Source organism: Erinaceus europaeus, chromosome 2, assembly GCF_950295315.1.
Source record: "Erinaceus europaeus chromosome 2, mEriEur2.1, whole genome shotgun sequence".
Taxonomy (NCBI): Eukaryota; Metazoa; Chordata; class Mammalia; order Eulipotyphla; family Erinaceidae; genus Erinaceus; species Erinaceus europaeus.
Genome location: NC_080163.1, coordinates 14,489,745 through 14,508,352, shown reverse-complemented (window position 1 = coordinate 14,508,352; position 18,608 = coordinate 14,489,745). Strand labels below are relative to the sequence as shown.

Genomic DNA, 18,608 nt, shown 5'->3' with positions numbered 1-18,608 from the left:
GTGGTAGTGCAGTGGGTTTTAAGCACATGTGGCGCAAAGCACAAGGACTGGCGTAAGAATCCCGGTTTGAGCCCCCAACTCCCCACCTGCAGGGGGGGCTGTTTCACAAGTGATGAAGCAGGTCTGCAGGTGTCTATCTTTCTCTCTCCCTCTCTGTCTTACCCTCCTCTCTCAATTTCTCTTTGTCTTATCCAACAACAACGACAGCAATAATAACAACAACTTCTTCTTCTAGCGTTTGCCCTTCTTCCGTAGCCAGTCAACAGCGTCAGGTTGAGCCTGATGTAAAGTTTCGAGACCTCCTTTGAATCTGGAGAGGTGGCAGTCGTTGACTATGTGGGTCATAGTCTGTCTGGAGCCGCAGGGGCAGTTCGGGTCGTCTCTGGCTCCCCAGCGATGGAACATAGCGGCGCACCGGCCATGGCCTGTTCGATAGCGATTGAGGAGGGCCCAATCATAACGTGCTAGGTCAAAGCCAGGTTGACGCTTGCAGGGGTCTGTGATGAGGTGTTTGTTCTTGACCTCAGCTGACTGCCAACTCTGTTTCCAAGAGTCTGGAACAGAGAAGTTCAGTGTAGGTGTAGGGGACCAGATTGGGAGACGAGACGTCAAGCGTTGGACAGGGTGGGCAACAAGGGCAACAAAAGGGAAAAAATAGCCTCCAGGAGCAGTGGATTCGTAGTGCAGGCACCAAACCCCAGCAATAACCATGGAGAGAAGAGGAGAGGAGAGGAGAGGAGAGGAGAGGAGAGGAGAGGAGAGGAGAGGAGAGGAGAGGAGAGGAGAGGAGAAGAGAGGAGAGAAAAGAAAAGTATTATTGTTCAAATTGTTGACAATGATACTACACCTCTGAAGTTTCTGTTTCCCCAGCCTCTTAGCTCTTGATCTCCTGCTTTTCCTCAGTGAATGTGGTCCTAGCAGCCTTCCTGTCCTTGCCAATGAGGGGACACCTTCAACATCTCCATTGACAGCCTCCCATTCTCTAGCCACTGCCTCCCTCTTGGCTTTTCCCAGCTCATTCCTTTTAGGACATCAACTCCGACAGTTCATCCTCCAGGACGTCCCATCTCCCTCTTCTTCTCTGGCTCGCTTCCCCCTCGCCTCATGCTGTGTAGACAGGGTGGTCCATGATTATAAGTTTTTAACTTCTCCCCTCTATTCTCAGTTCCTTTGCCTCTCCCCCCACCAGCCCCATCCATTGGATTTGCCCAGGAAGGTTCTGTTTATGTGAAACCAACTTCCCACCCGCCCCATATGCCTGCACCCCCTGTGTTGACTGTAATACACCTTGCTGAGTCTTTCACTCAGTTCATGACTCCTGACGGCAGGTCAGCCTTCAGTCTTGAGGGTCCATAATGGACTGACTGTACCACAGAATAACTGATGGAGCTCTAAAAGAATACTGATGTTTTGTGTCCCTACCCCCCATCTGATTTCAGTAGACTGGGGTGTGGGCAGGCAATTGGGATTCTTCAAAGCAAGTCTGCCGACTCTAGCAGGTCACCCAGCTCCACTCACTCTTCTGTTTGTGGTGGCCATCATCTCTTCTCTCTTTGAACTCCTAGCATTGCCTTTCTTCACTTGATCCTACCTGACTTAGGCTGTGTCTTATTTGTATTTTTGGACCACTAGGTCCTCTAGGACCACTAGGTCCTCTGTCATCCTTTTTGGGCCTGTACTCTCCCCTCACCCGCCCACCCCAGAGTCTTTTACTTTGGTGCAATATACCAGTTCCAGTTCAGGTTCTACTTGTGTTTTCTCTTCTGATCTTGTTTTTTAACTTCTGCCTGAGAGTGAGATCATCCCATATTCATCCTTCTGTTTCTGACTTATTTCACTTAATATGAATTTTTCAAGGTCCCTCCAAGATCGGCTGAAAATGGTGAAGTCACCGTTTTTAATAGCTGAGTAGTATTCCATTGTGTATATAGACCACAACTTGCTCAGCCACTCATCTGTTGTTGGACACCTGGGTTGCTTCCAGGTTTTGGCTACTACAAATTGTACTGCCAAGAACATATGTGTACACAAATCTTTTTGGATAGGTGTGTTGGGTTCCTTAGGATATATCCCCAGGAGAGGAATTGCAGGGTCATAGGGTAGGTCCATTTCTAGCCTTCTGAGAGTTCTCCAGACTGTTCTCCACAGAGGTTGGACCAATTGACATTCCCACCAGCAGTGCAGGAGGGTTCCTTTGACCCCACACCCTCTCCAGCATTTGCTGCTGATACCTTTTCTGATGTATGAGATTGTGCTTCCTTTTCTTCTCTCCTCTCTCTGGGTCTTGATGGAATTGGAGTTCAGAGCCCTCTGGTCATCTTCCCCTAACATTTCAAACCCCTCTGGGAGTATGGACCAAAAATTCTTTAGGAGTGCAGAAGGTGGGTGGTCTGGCTTCTGTAATTGCTTCTCCACTGGATGTGGATGTTGGCAGGTTGATCCATATCCCCAGCTTATTTCTATCTTTCCTTAGTGGGGTAGGGCTCTGGAGAGGTGAGGTACTGGGGCACACCAGCATTCACATATTTTTTGAATGAATATTAACGTCAGAAGCAGTTAGCAAATCTATACTGGGATTCATTCAAAATTCTTAAAATATATGCAATGCAGATCAGCCCAGTGTTAACTTTATCTTAAACATAATGAAACAACAGTGACAGACAGAGCCTGTTTATGTTCCTATTCCCAAAGTAATATATATATATATATTTTTTCCCCTGACTAAATAAATTCTTCCTTCTAGAAGAAAGATGGAAGATCGTATTTTCTGAGTGCCTGTTATCTGTTAATCTGGAACCAAGTGCTCAGCTGACCATTTACTGGCAGTCTTATCCCCAGTCTAAAGCGGAGGGAATTTTACGCACTCCTCTTCATTCTCCTTCGTGTCTGCAGAAGAACTACTCAGAAGTCATTTCTCTCACCCTGCCTTACATGCGCGCACATAACTCACCTGTTTCTCCCTGACCCTGCTTTTCCACACACTCCTGGAGAACCAGTCTCCTTCTTTCACGTCTTTGATTCTATTTGATGGACCTAGCGTACTCTAGTCATTTCAGCCAAGCGTGAGTGTGATTCCAGTGGCATCTTTGCTGAAGCAAACAGGAAATGTTTATGTTCTGAGAAAGGTTTGGCATGTCAAGCAAGAGTCACGGCCATCAAGCCACCTCATCACAGACTAAAGCTCATGAAGACCCTTTTTTTAAATTATTTTTTTTATTTAAGAAAGGATAAATTAACAAAACCATAGGGTAGGAGGGGTACAACTCCACACAATTCCCACCACCCGATCTCCATATCCCACCCCCTCCCCTGATAGCTTTCCCATTCTCTATCCCTCTGGGAACATGGACCCAGGGTCATTGAGGGTTGTAGAAGGTGGAAGGTCTGGCTTCTGTAATTACTTCCCCACTGAACATGGGCATTGACTGGTCGGTCCATATTCCCAGTCTGCCTCTCTCTTTCCCTAGTAGGGTGGGTCTCTGGGGAAGCAGAGCTCCAGGACACATTGGTGGGGTCTTCAGTCCAGGGAAGTCTGGCCAGCATCCTGGTGGCATCTGGGACCTGGTGACTGAAAAGAGAGTTAACATTCGAAGCCAAACAAATTGTTGAGCAGTCATGGAACCAAAGCTTGGAATAGTGGAGAGGAAGTGTTGGGGGAAGTTACTCACTGCAAACTCTAGTGTACTTCTGCTTTCAGGTATATATTTTGCAGTAGTTTATGGATAAGTGTGAACATATACTCTCTCTCACAGAAACTGGTGTATATCTAGGTTTTGGGACTTTGTTAGAAAGTGAACCACCTGAGATGGAATTAGAGTATACTATGAAAGGAAAGGTCTCACCCGAGTAATGAAGCTGAAGGGTTGTCATTCCACATGTGAAGTCTCTGGACACAGTATGAAGTGAAGCATGTTGAGGTGGCCATCGTTGCGTTGATTAGGTTGTGTTCGGCAGATGCAATATTATTTGATATGGATATAAATCTCATTCTCATGAAGACCCTTTTTATTCTTTCATCTCCAAGACTCTTTCTTGAGAACTTGCATTTGGTTTAACTTTTAAACGTCAATGTCTTAAATTGCTGGAACTATTGTATTTCTGTTTTTGTGATATCCCAGCCAAGATGTAGATTAATTCTGAAATGTAATTGCCACCTATAGCATTGATTTTTTTTTTGGAGAGCAGTAATTTGTAAATTAGAAATGGTTAATTTAAAAATGAAAATTTTGGTGATGTAGTTCGTTTGATGGCTGAGAGCTATCCGTGGCCAATGCACATATTATCACAACTTTCACCTTCCTTTCAAATTTGACATTTTGTTGGCTGAAATGATTATAGTAAATGTTGATAATATAAAATGACTCCAGTTTTAAATGAATCTGGTTAACCTGCAGTTGAAATATAGATCGATTTTTCTTGTTGCTTTTTTATCTCAACTGTGTCTTACAGTAGTTATGTTTGAAGAAAACTTTGTGTGCTTAGGATAATCAGAAGTCAAGGCCTGTGAAATTAGAAAGACAGAAACGTGCAGATTTAGAGATAGCTTTGATTTATTCCTTGTATCCTATAAAGTCAGTGATATCAGTGTGAACTACAGCCTGGACCGGGTGAGATGGTATTCTTACACCCGATCCTCGAGTTTCACACCGTGTGCGCTTAACCTGCTGCGCTCTCACCCGACCCCCAAGATGGCATTCTTTTTTTTTTTTTTTAATTTTTTTATTATCTTAGTTTATTTACTGGATAGAGACAGCCAGAAATTGAGAGGGAAGGGGGTGATAGAGGAGAGACAGACACCTGCAACATTGCTTCACCACTTGCAAAGCTTTCTCCCTGTAGGTGGGGCCGAGATGGTATTCTTAAGGAATAGAAAGGACTAGATACTTGCCAAGGCTCCCTGTTTTAGTCTGGGCACTCATACCACTCTTCCTTTTTTCTCCTCTTTGTCCTTGCCATAGTTTTTAACACCCTCATCTTTTTCTTTTGAGGGCAAGGAGAATGGAAAGAAGATCACTGCTAGAACTCCTTCTTATTTTATTGACTACGTACTGGTAGATTTTGCTCATTATTCCCATCTGTAGACAATTACAAGAGAACAATGTATTTTAATCTCTATATTCTTTATTGATAGATGCATTGATAGAGTAATATAAAATGTTTCCATACTAGACAACAAGGCTTAGAGACTTTAGTACATAAATCCAGGTGGGAACATACTATGGTGTTTGGCTCTTGCATGTCAAAGAGAGTAGAGAGGACTTGAAATGCACATTAAAGGTTAAGAGCATCATTAGGCTATAGATTGCAGGTCACTTCTGAATTTAATTATGTTTAATCATTTAGATATTTCTTTAGTAATTGTAACAATGTGTTTTCTTTTCTTTCTTTTTTTTTTTCCTTGCCTCCAGGGCTATCACTAGGACACGGTGCCTGCACTATGAAGCCACTACTCCTGGAGGCTATTTTTTCCCTTTTGTTGTCCTTGTTGTTTATCTTTGTAGTTGTTATTGCTGTTGTTGTTGGATAGGACAGAGAGAAATTGAGAGATGAGGGATAGACAGAGAGGGGGAGAGAAAGATAGACACCTGCAAGCCTTCTTTACTGCCTGTGAAGCGACCCCCTCCCCACCCACAGGTGGGGAGCTGGGGGCTCGAACCGGGATCCTAACTCTGGTCCTTGTGCTTCGCGCCATGTGCCCTTAACCCGCTGCGCCACCACCCAGCCCCCCAAAATGTGTTTTCTTTCAAAAGTTATTTTTGTTTTGCCTAATAGAGATTTTTTAATGCTTGTCTATGGTCCCAGTAAACAAACTGTATAAAAATAAAGTTCTCTAAAAGATTAAGGTTAAAGTTAACAATATTATAGACTAGAATGTGGAAGCTGCCGGTCTGAAATGAGGAAAGTCAGTAAACTGTACAGAGGACAGTTCCCAGTGAGCCATGCTTCTCTCTGAAAAGTCTCATCTGAAATGATACAGAAAATGTCTCTTTGTGATTGGATATGGGGCAGGGGTGTCGGGGAGAGTCTTTTCTTATTCTAACCTGCTCTTATGTCTTATTGATCAGATCCAGGTGATCGAGAATGATAGATCCGCCAGAGAGGGACAAGTGTATGCCACCCACACCAGAGGCCAGGTCCCTCCCCTGGTCACTACAGATTGTGTGATACAAGACCAAGGTATTCTTCCTTAATCATGTCTTCTGTTTTTAATGTAGATTGTAAATGTATCACTTTCTTTTTTCCTATAGATGTACTGATATCCTTCAGTAATGTTATAACTAATGGGGGAGACCCTTTCTACTTAGTGATAGAGATCAGTTTGCCATCAATCACTCAAACCAATTGAATCCTGTTCCCAGCTTATAAAAAGCCAGAGACTTTCTGGTGAGGGATAGGGGAACATACCATTTGAAGGAAGGTCTTTGTTTGAATCTCTGGGTTTAAACTGGTCTGTGGTCTGATTTGGTTTAATTTATTTCATACATTGGAAACCTAGTAAGCTAACTTGAACAGAGCAGTAGGGGGGTGAATACTGGAAAAGTCAGTCGGCCTGGTTCTATACTTATATTTTTTTCCACCAGATTTTTAAATAATTTTTGGTGTAAAGTGCCCAATTTCAGATGTGTTGAGGAGAGCCTGAACACACACACATACACCCACTCTTTCTCACTTTTTCTCTCTCGTTCTCTTTATCTTTCTCCCTCTCTCTCTCTCTCTCAAGTCCATATCCCATATTTGTATCTGTCCCTCTACAAGTTTGATCTCTCCAGGAGCATGTTATGCTACTGTTTGTGGCATTTAAAAAAAATATTTATTTATTTTCCCTTTTTGTTGCCCTTGTTGTTTTTCATTGTTGTTGTAGTTATTTTTGTTGTTGATGTCGTCATTGTTAGATAGGACAGAGAGAAATGGAGAGAGGAGGGAAAGACAGAGGGGGAGAGAAAGATAGACACCTGCAGACCTGCTTCACCGCTTGTGAAGCGACTCCCCTGCAGGTGGGAAGCCGGGGGCTCGAACCGGAATTCTTACGCTGGTCCTTGCGCTTTGTGCCACGTGCGCTTAACCCATTGCACTACCACCCAACTCCCTGTTTGTGGCAAATTTTAAAGAGAGCCTGACAGAATGTGAAGTCTCATATGCTCAATTTCCATCTGAATGGGTCACATACTCCATCTTGGAAGTATAGCACTAGTACAAACACATCTTATGGCCTGTCTGCATTGCACCAACTCAGGTCTAGCCGGCGACCATTCTCTCTGGATCCTCTGGCTGCTGTCAGTGCTGTTCTTACACAACAGGCACTTGGTGAGGCACAAGGTGCTTGGGGTTCTGATCTCATTTTCCTGCCTTCAGCTATGATTTAGATGCTAAGAACATCTTTAGCCCACCTTGCTGCCCAGTGCCCAGCCTCCTGTATTTAACTGTCTTCTCAGCATCACCATTTGCTTAGTACATTTTCCAAATGGTACCAGAATCAGGTTAGTGTTCTACCCAGACACCCATTAAGAGATCCCTCTGTGGGCGGGAGATAGTGCTTGAGGCCTCAGGGCTTGGAGGTTCAGTCTCTGGCACCATCATATGCCAGGGTTAAGCAGTGCTCCTCTTCCTCCACTTCCCCTTAAATAAATCTTTATAAAAATGAAAATAGGGGGCTGGGCAGTAGTACACCGGGTTTAGTGCCCATAGTGCAAAGTGCAAGGACCAGCAAGCGCAAGGATCCTAGTTCAAGCCCCCGGCCCCCCACCTGCAGAGGGTTCCTTTGCAAGCAATGAAGCAGGTCTGCAGGTGTCTGTCTTTCTCCCTCTCTGTCTTCCCGTCCTCTCTAAATTTCTCTATCTCCTATCCTACAACAACAACAATGGGAAAAAAAAAAAAAAAAGATGGCCTCCGTGAGCAATGAATTCATAGTGCAGGCACAAAGCTCCAGTGATAACCCTGGAGGCAAAAAATAAATAAATAAAGGAGTCAGGCGGTAGCGCAGCGGGTTAAGTGCACATGGTGCAAAGCACAAAGACCAGCTAAGGATCCCGGTTCGAGACCCTGGCTCCCCACCTGCAGGGGAGTCACTTCACAAGTGGTGAAGCAGGTCTGCAGGTGTCTGTCTTTCTCTCCCTCTCTCTGTCTTCCCCTCCTCTCTCAATTTTTCTCTGTCCTGTTCAACAGCAACATCAATAATAACTACAACAATAAAACAACAAGGGCAACAAAAGGGAATACATAAATAAATATTTTTTTAAAAAAAGAAAGAGAAAAAGGAAAGAAAAGAAAAGAAAGTGATCCAGGATATGGTGCAGTGGATAAAGTATTGAACGCTCAAGCAGGAAGTACAGAGTTCAATCCCCAGCATCACATGTACCAGAGTGCTATCTGGTTCTTTCTCTCTCTCCTCCTATCTTTCTCATAAATAAAATTAAAATTAAAATATCTTTCCTCCCATCCACCTTTCTCATTCTGGTTAACGGCAACTTCTTGTGTCTGGTTCCTTAGATCAAAAACTTTGGAACCCTTTCTGACCCCCTTTTATCTCACCACTTTCATCTTACCCCTCCCCCATTCTTCACACCCATGAATAGTAAATCCCCACACCCTCAGGTGCATCCTGAATCTGGCCTCCTGACAGCAGTTCTGCCATTGTTATTAGCCCCTGCTGCTGCCATTTCTCACCTGGTCACTCACTGCACAACCTTCAGACTAGTTTCCCTGGCTCTCCTCCCCATTCAAGTCCAGCTTCCGAGCTACAAGCCAAGTGAACCCAAGTCAAATAACGATGCTTTTCTGCCCAGAATGTGACACACTGGCTCCTCATTTCACTCAAGAGTAAGAGCCAGGAGTTTTTAAATGATCTTTTTTTAAATCTTTTTTTAATTTTATTTTCCCTTTTGTTGCCCTTGTTGTCTTTTTATTGTTGTTGTAGTTATTGTTGTTACTTATGTTGTCGTAGTTGGATAGGACAGAGAGAAATGTAGAGAGGAGTGGAAGACAGAGAAGGTGAGAGAAAGATAGACACCTGCAGACCTGCTTTACCGCCTGTGAAGTGACTCCCCTGCAGGTGGGGAGCTGGGGGCTCGAACCGGGATCCTTTCAGTCCTTGAGCTTTGCACCACATGCGCTTAACCCGCTGCACTACTGTCCGACTCCCAGTTTAAAATGATCTCAAGTGTCTCTGTGATCTGCTCTTCCCCAGCTTCTCTGAGCCTCTCACCAGCTACGGGGCCCCACATCTGTTCCACCCCCAGACACATAGCATCTTCCAACTTCTGTACCAGGCCAGTTCCAGACAGCCGCCTTGGGAGATCTCTTCCCCTAAGAGTCTTTGTTTAGATGCCGCCTTTCCACGACCTAACTCTGAACTGTGACCATTAAAATTGCATTTTGCTTCCCACCCTGCTGCCTGTGGCCAGTTGTGCTCTCTTCATAGTTTTTACTCACCTTGAATGTTCTCTTGAGTTCGCTCATTTTGTTAGCTTTGCTATTGGCTTTGTCCTCCATAGGAATATCAGCTTTGTAAAGCAACTCCTAGGACAGTGTTGAAAGCATCAACGATAACAGAGATCTGATTGTAATGTATCGCCAGTTTGTTTCACATCTTTACATACGCTACTCTCTTGATGCAAAGCATTTTTCGTGCCGTGCATATTGTTTGAATAATCATGTATACTGTGAATTGAAAGGTATTTGGCTAGGGAACCCCATCTATATTAAAAGTAGACTTAAGCTTTTAGAATATTTAAATATTTTAAAATTTAAATTTAAGCTTTTAAAAATATTTCTGGGGGGTCGGGCGGTAGCGCAGTGGATTAAGCGCACCTGGCGTAGAGCGCAAGGACCAGCATAAGGATCCCCGTTCGAGCCCCCGGCTCCCCACCTGCAAGGGAGTCACTTCACAGGCGGTGAAGCAGGTCTGCAGGTGTCTGTCTTTCTCTCCCCCTCTGTCTTCCCCTCCTCTCTCCATTTCTCTCTGTCCTATCCAACAACGATGACATCAATAGCAATAATAACTACAACAACAGTAAAACAAGGGCAACAAAAGGGAAAATAAATAATAAAAAAATATTTCTATTACCAATATAATGGCATCTCTAAGTGCGGCTTACCAGTTTAGAAACAGAAGTAGTTAGAAGTCAGATCATATTGAGAAAGTATCACTTGCTAGTATGAAAGATAAAGAGGGAACTTCAGTCTTTCACCTTCTGTCCCTTTGCTTTATTGCTTCCAGTGAATCTAAACAGCTCTCAGATCTGAGTGAGCTGTAGTAATCTCCTGCTTATTGCGAATCAGAATAATTAAAACACCACTTCTCTCTCTCTCTCTCTCCATACACACACACACACACACACACACACACACACACACACACACACACACACTGGTAGAACTCAAAGGGTTTTATTTTGCACAGAATCAGAGTGTACCAGGGATATAGATTGTTGAATCGCAAAATACTACCTCTTACAAAAGAAAGCATGAACAAAGCTTTACAAATAAGTCAGTGCACTCAGGCTGGGAGTATGGATCGACCTGTCAACACCCATGTTCAGCGGGGAAGCAATTCCAGAAGCCAGACCTTCCACCTTCTACATCCCACAATGATCTTGGGTCCATACTCCCCGTGGGATAAAGAATGGGAAAGCTATCAGGGGAGGCAATGGGAAACGGAAATCTGGTGGTGGGAATTGTGCGAAGTTGTACCCCTCTTATCCCGTGGTTTTGTCAATGTTTCCTTTTTATAAATAAAAAATAAAAAGTAATAAGTCAACGCACTATCTAAAGTACCATCATGAATGTTTTAGAGTGGGTGGTGTTCCTAAGAACATCTTCATGCGTCCCTTTGAATGTTTCAGGCAATGCTAGTCCTCGGTACATACGCTGCACAGCATACTGTTTCCCGTGCACGTCAGATATGGCCAAGCAGGCTCAGATCCCGTTAGCTGCTATCATAAAGCCCTTTGCCACGATTCCATCAAATGAGGTAAGAATGATAAAATATCAACTCAGTGGCTTACCAGTTGCAAAATTCACTCTCTTATTATCTCCTTATACGTTACTCTGTACCATGACCAGAAAAATGAGATCATATTTACATGATGAAAAAACATCTGGTCGGGGCCAGGTGGTGGCACACCTGCTTAAGCACAGACATTACAGTGTACAAGGACTTGGGTTCAAGCCCCTGGTCCCCACTTGCAGAGGGAAAAGCTTCAAGAGTGGAGAAACAGGGCTGCAGGTGTCTCTCCCTCTCTATCTCCCCCTCCCTCTCAATTTCTGGCTTTCTCTGTCTAATAAATAAAGATAATTTGAAAATGTTTTATTTTTTTTTTAAATACATCTAGTCACTAAACTTATTAGGAAAACAAAAATCTGGCCAGGTATGTCTTCTGGCACCCAGCACACCAAACACTCGTGGACTAGGTCACTTTTGGCTTCCACATGTACTGGAAATAACCTTAAGTTTCCATCATTTTAAAGACATTCTGAAGGATAGCATGCACATTGTACTGAACTTAATCTACCACTCCATTCATGTCTCCTGTAACATCTGCTGGTGTTAGCTGATGAGAATAATAGTCAAAATTTATGAAAAACAGTCACAGTAAAAATGTTTAATGTGGGAGTCGGGCGGCAGCTCAGCAGGTTAAGCGCACATGGCACAAAGCGGAAGGACAGACGTAAGGATCCCGGTTCAAGCTCCCAGCTCCCCACCTGCAGGGGGGTCGCTTCACAAGTGGTGAAGCAGGTCTGCAGGTGTCTTTCTCTCCCCCTCTCTGTCTTCCCCTCCTCTCTCCATTTTCTCTCTGTCCTATCCAACAACAATGGCATCAACAATAATAACTACAACAACAAAACAACAAGGGCAACAAAAGGGAAAATAAATAATAATTTAAAAAATATGCATTTAAAAGAATGTTTAATGTATGTTCAGTTCTTTAATCTTGACCAAGGACACCAAGGCACAGGGTTAGATGACTTATTGAGAGCAATTGCTATTAAGTACCCTGAACCTGTTCCTTCTTACAAATACTCATCCATGACATTGTTATAGTGTGTACTAGTCACTCAAGCCAGAAGTCCCAAACTGAAGCTACTGTTAATAATGAAAATTGAAGAGCACACTAATTTGCATAGCATCACCTACAGTCAGGAAAAGAAGATTTAAAAACATATTTCTTATATATAGATAAGTGACCTCTATGGATACTGTTATTCTCTATATGACTAACATTTACTTTTCCTCTGCAGGAAATGGGTCCCTTATTTCTAGTTTCAGGAAAATTTGACAATTTCATTCCTATGTGACTAATACTGCCATCTTGCTGCAATTAAAAAAAAAAAAACCTTAAAGCTATCCTGATTTGGCATCTATCAAAAGGATTTATTTAGTACAGTTTTTTTTTTTTAAGTTGGTTCTGGTTAACAGAACTTTTTACAGCATGCCATTGTGTTAAGAACAGCCTATAAAAATAAACCTAGGCCACACAGCTACAGAGAATGTTCCCTGGGAGCATTTGCTTTGGAGATGACTGTTCTTGCCGAGAGCATATCTGTATCATCACTGTTTGATAGTTTATATTCCTTACTGTACTTTTATATATTTTGATACATGAAACCCTTTGCCGCATGGGGTATAACTAACTGTGCTTGCACAGCACAAGGAATTCATTGTCTTATAGGCACTTTTGTTTAGTAATTTGAGAGATTACTCTTGGGTGCTGTATTTTCAGGACTGAGGTAAAAATGGTGTTGATTTTCAGTACAGAAGCATCAATGATGATTCTTAACTGAACTTTGTATTTTTTTTTAGTAGGGAATCTTTACACTTTTGGGCAAGTACACACTCTGACACTTGAAATTAAGTAATTTCACCTGTAAGCCAGATGGTAGAGCTTTTATTCCTTCTGTGGAATAAAATAATAAAAAAAATAAATAAATAAAATAATACTAGATTTAGTAACATCTGTGTTTTTTTATATTTATTTAATTTATTTATTCCCTTTTGTTGCCCTTGTTTTATTGTTGTTGTTATTGATGTTGTTGTTGTTGGATAGGACAGAGAGAAATGGAGAGAGGAGGGGAAGACAGAGAGGAGGAGAGAAAGACAGACACCTGCAGACCTACTTCACCACCTGTGAAGTGACTCCCCTGCAGGTGGGGAGCCGGAGTTCGAACCGGGATCCTTATGCCGGTCCTTGCGCTTTGCGCCACCTGCGCTTAACCCACTGCGCTACAGCCCGACTCCCTGTGTTGTGTTTTTTAAGAGTCTTAAATGGTTATAATAGTCAAAGTCCCTGCTTTCCATATTGTATTGGTGAACTTTTTCCCAAGACTCTACATTTACCTCACTTGATTTATAGTCACGTCCTCACTCTTGTGCTAAAAACTGGGTGGCTTTTAGGGCTATAGAGAAAACAAAGACTCTTTTCTCAAGGACTAAGAGAAAATATGTGAATTCATGGCAAACTTTCAAATAAATGTTTAAGACTAGTTCAGGACTCGGGAAAGCTTTTCTTTAGTTATAAAGTTAGGGAAGAAAAATATTTGCCCTGTTACCATATGCTGTTTGAATTCCTTTTTCTTAGTGATTGTTCGTATTCTGATATTCGGTAGACAACAAGATGCTATTGGAAAGAAAAAGGAGTAAATATCAGGGCCCAGGAGGTTACTCACCTAGGAGAATATATTCTGTGCGCCAAGACTTAAGGCTAAGCCCCAGCCACCACATGGGATGACCATGCAAGATGGAAACCTGACGAGCTGTGGCACCGGGGTTGGGTGATGGCGCACCTGGTCGAATGCACATGTTACAGTGCACAAGGACCTGGGTTCGAGCCCCCAGTTCCCACCTGCAAAGGGAAAGCTTTGCGATTGGTGAGGCAGTGTTGCAGGTATCTCTCTGTCTCCCCCCACACACTCAATTTCTGCCTCTCTCCATCCAATAAATAAAGACAAAAATTAAAAAGCTATGGTTCCTCTCTTTTTCTCTCTCTACTCTCTCTCTCTCTCTCTCTCCCCCTCCTTTTTGCCCTCTACCTAAGTAAAAATAAAAATGAGTCTGCCAGTGGAATGGCAGAAAAATGGTGGAATCCTGCAGATGTGAATCCCCAGTGAAAACCCTGGCAGTAAAAAAGAAATAGATAAGAGAAAAAGGAGTGAATGCCAGAGAACTGACATCCATAAAAAGGAAAAATTGTCAGAGAATAACATCAACAGCAGCACATTACATCAAGTATGGACTTCATATCCATCACCCAAAAAGTGATTCCTTAGGTGTGTGTGTGTGTGTGTGAGAGAGAGAGAGAGAGAGAGAGAGAGAGACAGAGAGACAGAGAGAGAGAGAGGTGGGGGGAGGGCTTTTCAGCCAATCTTGCTGGCTTGAGCTGGCATAGTTTGGACAGAGGTCACTTTGCTGTTTAACGCATCAAAGGAAAAGAATGCTGTCACGCCATATTATTTGATCTCTAAGTCATCCTTCTTTCTGAAAGAATGCAGTTTGTGAAGTAACTGTTATCCCAGTTTGTAGATGTGGAAATCTACTAGCTCTAGGGTCATTAAATTCAACTAATAAGTAATGTTGCTAGAACTTTAAATTCTAAGTTTTTCTTCCAGCTGCATCTGTCAGTGAACTTGTTGAGGCATTCTTGGGATAGAGTTAGAAAATACTGCCCCTGTTTGTTTTGTTTGTTTGGTTGTTTGGTTAGTTTTCCTGGCTGTCTCCTTAGCAGTGAGTCTCCTGCATCTGCAAGTCTATGACTTCTCATGGCATAACTGTCTCGAATTCTTTTGACAGAAGTACTGAGTGCTCTGAGAAGCAAAGACCACCTAGGATCTGCCAGAGGACTGGGCATGCTGTACAAGTCCTGCTTGAATAAATGTTTTTTCCTTGGTGTTAGATGGACGTCCAAAAGTCAAAGATAGAGGGGATGTGACACAGTGGAGGGAGCAGTGGAGTCTTAAGCAGGAGGTCCCAAGTTCAGTCCTCAGTATGGTGTGTACCTGAGTGATGCTCTGGTTCTCTATTCTGTTATTAATATACACGTAAGTAAATGAAATCTTCATTTTTATATGTGTTAATCCATTTACTGGATAGAAAAAGAGAGAAATGAAGAAGGAAGGAGGAGATAGAGGAAGAGAGAGGCAGAGAGACACCTGTAGCCCTACTTCATCTCTCATGAAGTTTCTCCTCTATGGTGGGGCGTAGGGTCTTGAACTCATCACTTGTGCATTGTAATACGTGCACTCTAGTGGATGTGTTGCCACCTGGGCCCTAGATCCTTTTTTAAAAATTAAAAAACGGGCCGGGTGGCAGCGCACCTGGCTGAGCACACATGTTACACTGCACAAGGACCCAGGTTCGAGCCCCCAGTTCCCACGTGCAGGGAGGAAGCTTTGTGAGTGGTGAAGCAGAGTTGCAAGTGTCTCTCTGTCTCTCCCTCTATCACCCCCTTCCCTCTTGATTTCTGTCTCTATCCAATAAATAAATAAAGATAAATTTAAAAAATAGGGGTCGGGCGGTGGCGCAGTGGGTTAAGCACATGTGGCGCAGAGTGCAGGGACCGGCGTAAGGATCCCGGTTCAAGCCCCTGGCTCCCCACCTGCAGGGGAGTCGCTTCATAGGCAGTGAAGCAGGTCTGCAGGTGTCTATCTTTCTCTCTCCCTCTCTGTCTTCCCCTCCTCTCTCCATTTCTCTCTGTCCTGTCCAACAATGACCAACATCAACAATGGTAATAATAATAACCACAACAAGGCTACAACAACAAGGGCAACAAAGGGGGAGGGGTGGATTCATGGAGGCAACAAAGGGGGGGGGGGTGGATTCATCCAGGAGCGGTGGATTCATGGTGCAGGCACCCAGCCCAGCAATAACCCTGGAGGAAAAAAAAATTAAAAAATAAAGGTCAAGTTAAACTACAGAATGATGGTTAATCTCTTAAGTAGTTTAGTTTTTGTTGTTGTTGTTGTTGTGTGTGTGTGTGTGTGTGTGTGTGTGTTTAGCACAGCAAGTCTTAATTACTAAGTTCCCTGGCAATATTTTGTGTCTATTGATAAACATAACAGTAAGTAGTAAACATATATTGCATTGGCAGTTTTGTGTCATGAAAGCTTGGAAAACCAGAATGCTTGTCCTTTGTTAGAAACGGTGTTTAAAAACCTCTAATATATGAAGTTAGTTTAGAAATTGAATCTTACCCCTTAAGGACTTAGGCCACTGTCTGCATAGGACTTTATGAAAAAGTCATGTGAAAAAGTTTGGCAGCTTAAGAATAGAATGTCGGCCCCTTTTAGAATGCTGTTACAGCAGGTGTACAGAGAGGGTCACATTTGTCAGGGCAAAGGTTGGTGAGGTTTTCAGTTACAGCGTAAAAACTCACTAACCCTGCTGCTCTTCTCAGTCATGGTATTATTAATGTAAATAGAGATTTTTATTACCCGGAGAATAACTTCAGAAGATATCAAAATAAAGGGAAGCATTATGCTTGGACTTATTTATCAGAATGTAAGTGTCTGGTGACCAACACAGGCATAAGAAACCAGCCTTTGGGAGTTGGGTGGTAGTGCAGCAGGTTAAGCGCACGTGGTGCAAAGCACAAGGACCAACACAAGGATCCTGGTTCGAGCTCCCAGCTCCCCACCTGCAGGGGAGTCACTTCACAGGTGGTGAAGCATGTCTGCAGGTGTCTCTCTTTCTCTCCCCCTCTCTGTCTTCCCCTCCTCTCTCCATTTCTCTCTGTCCTATCCAACAAGCCTCATTGCAATTCTTTTTTTTTAAATATTTATTTTATTTACTTATTCCCTTTTGTTGCCCTTGTTGTTTTATTGTTGTAGTTATTATTGTTGTCGTCATTGTTGGATAGGACAGAGAGAAATGGAGAGAGGAGGGGAAGACAGAGAGGAGGAGAGAAAGACACCTGCAGACCTGCTTCACTGCCTGTGAAGCGACTCCCCTGCAGGTGGGGAGCCGGGGTTCAAACCGGGATCCTTATGCCGGTCCTTGTGCTTTGCGCCACCTGCGCTTAACCCGCTGCGCTACAGCCCGACTCCCCGCAATTCTTTATGTGTCTGATTTATGAACCCTCCTCCAACTGGTCTTGAGGGTGGAGACTACATCTGATTCTTCTCACTGTTGCAATCTCCAGACTAGAGACATTTATGTGTTAAATAAGATATATATATATATATATGGTTTTGTTTACATATGGAAGTAAGCATTCCATGACAAAGTGATTTGATGAGATTTCCACCACAGATAGACACCTGTACTCAAGCATCGAATTCCTTAGTATGGCCTTGTTGGATCTGCTTCTCAAAGGGTTACACCGTGAAGAAAAGAAATGGCAGCCTAGCAACCCAGCTAAGCTTAGGCCTCTGCATTTCAGTCATCTTTTTATCCTGACATCTGCCATTTTCTTGAACGTGTATATTCTATCTCAAAGGAAATATTTGATTCCTTACACATGTGCTCTTGTATCAAATAGCCATTTGAAGACTCACAGCAAACTCTTCTTTTTGTTTTGCGAGCAGAACAAACAGCTGTACCAGTTTGGATAACAGCTGCTTAAGGAATTTCCTGGACAGTAAAATCCTTCATGCGTTTAGCTTAGGTTTCACTGTTATTCTCCCGTCATTTGTTTCCATACCATCTCATTCTGAATTTGGAGGTATTTGTGGGGTGTGCGTGTGTGTGCATGTGCGTGTGCATGTGTGTGTGTGTTTTGTGGTGCTTACAAGAAAGGAGGAAAAGAAGTTACATGAGATTTTCATGTTAAAACTAATTAAAACCTGTAAGATCCTAGTCATTGAAGATGTCATGGAACTAATACCCTCTACCAAGACTGCTTATCTTAATCCTAAACTGATGCTACTGATCTTTGCAAGTCACCCCTAATTTGAAAACTGTATCAACACAACCCAGTCCAAACAGATGTGGTGCTTTTGCTCAGGAAGGTAGTGCACCATTTATAATTGAGTTAAGAACTAGGCCTGCCATCAAGGAAAACTGATTCTGCAGTGCTGTCTTGTCTGCCCTTAATACTTATTTATTTATTTATTTTTTGCAACTTTGGCTGCCTTGTCACCAGACTCAGCCCTTCCATAAGCTTCAGGACAGAGCAGAATTTGATCTTCTCACTAAAAAAAAAAAAAAAAAAAATTGCTGGCACTAGAAGGCCTGGGTAGAAAGGTCACATCTGTGTTTGTTTGAAGACACTCTGGGTCATTCTCAAGGAGTCTCTTAGTGTAAGTTATATGTGCATGTTTTGAGATAAACTTAGCACACTAGGGTTCACCATACCCAGACTGAATCTGCTGTGATGAAAGAACTGGCAGATAGCCCCAAGTCTGTACATGGTCCCTGTGTTTTCTTTCCTTTACACTTCATTTATTTATGTATTTGCCTTCACTATAGTAATGTCACAATATGCCATTAGATAAATTTCAGTTGCATCATTATAACATCCTTCCCCATCATAGTTTCAGTTTTTCTCTTCATGTCTTGATATATAAGATTGACTGTCTGTCTTAACTTTTTTTTTTTTTGCTCTGAAGTCCTAGTTTCTTTTTTTTTAATTTTTTTTTTTAATTTAAGAAAGGATTAATTAACAAAACCATAGGGTAGG

The 18,608-nt window shown here is 42.8% G+C and overlaps 1 protein-coding gene across 2 annotated transcripts in view; it reads left to right on the top strand.

The window, feature by feature from the left end:
• The window catches only part of SEC24D (SEC24 homolog D, COPII coat complex component), a 134,073-nt gene that overhangs the window by 34,317 nt on the left and 81,148 nt on the right, over window positions 1-18,608 (top strand). For both annotated transcript variants that reach the window (XM_060177118.1, XM_060177122.1), the window contains exons 7-8: window positions 6,066-6,177; window positions 10,842-10,969. In XM_060177118.1, the coding sequence (XP_060033101.1) occupies window positions 6,066-6,177; window positions 10,842-10,969 (240 nt within the window). The remainder of the gene's footprint in view (window positions 1-6,065; window positions 6,178-10,841; window positions 10,970-18,608) is intronic.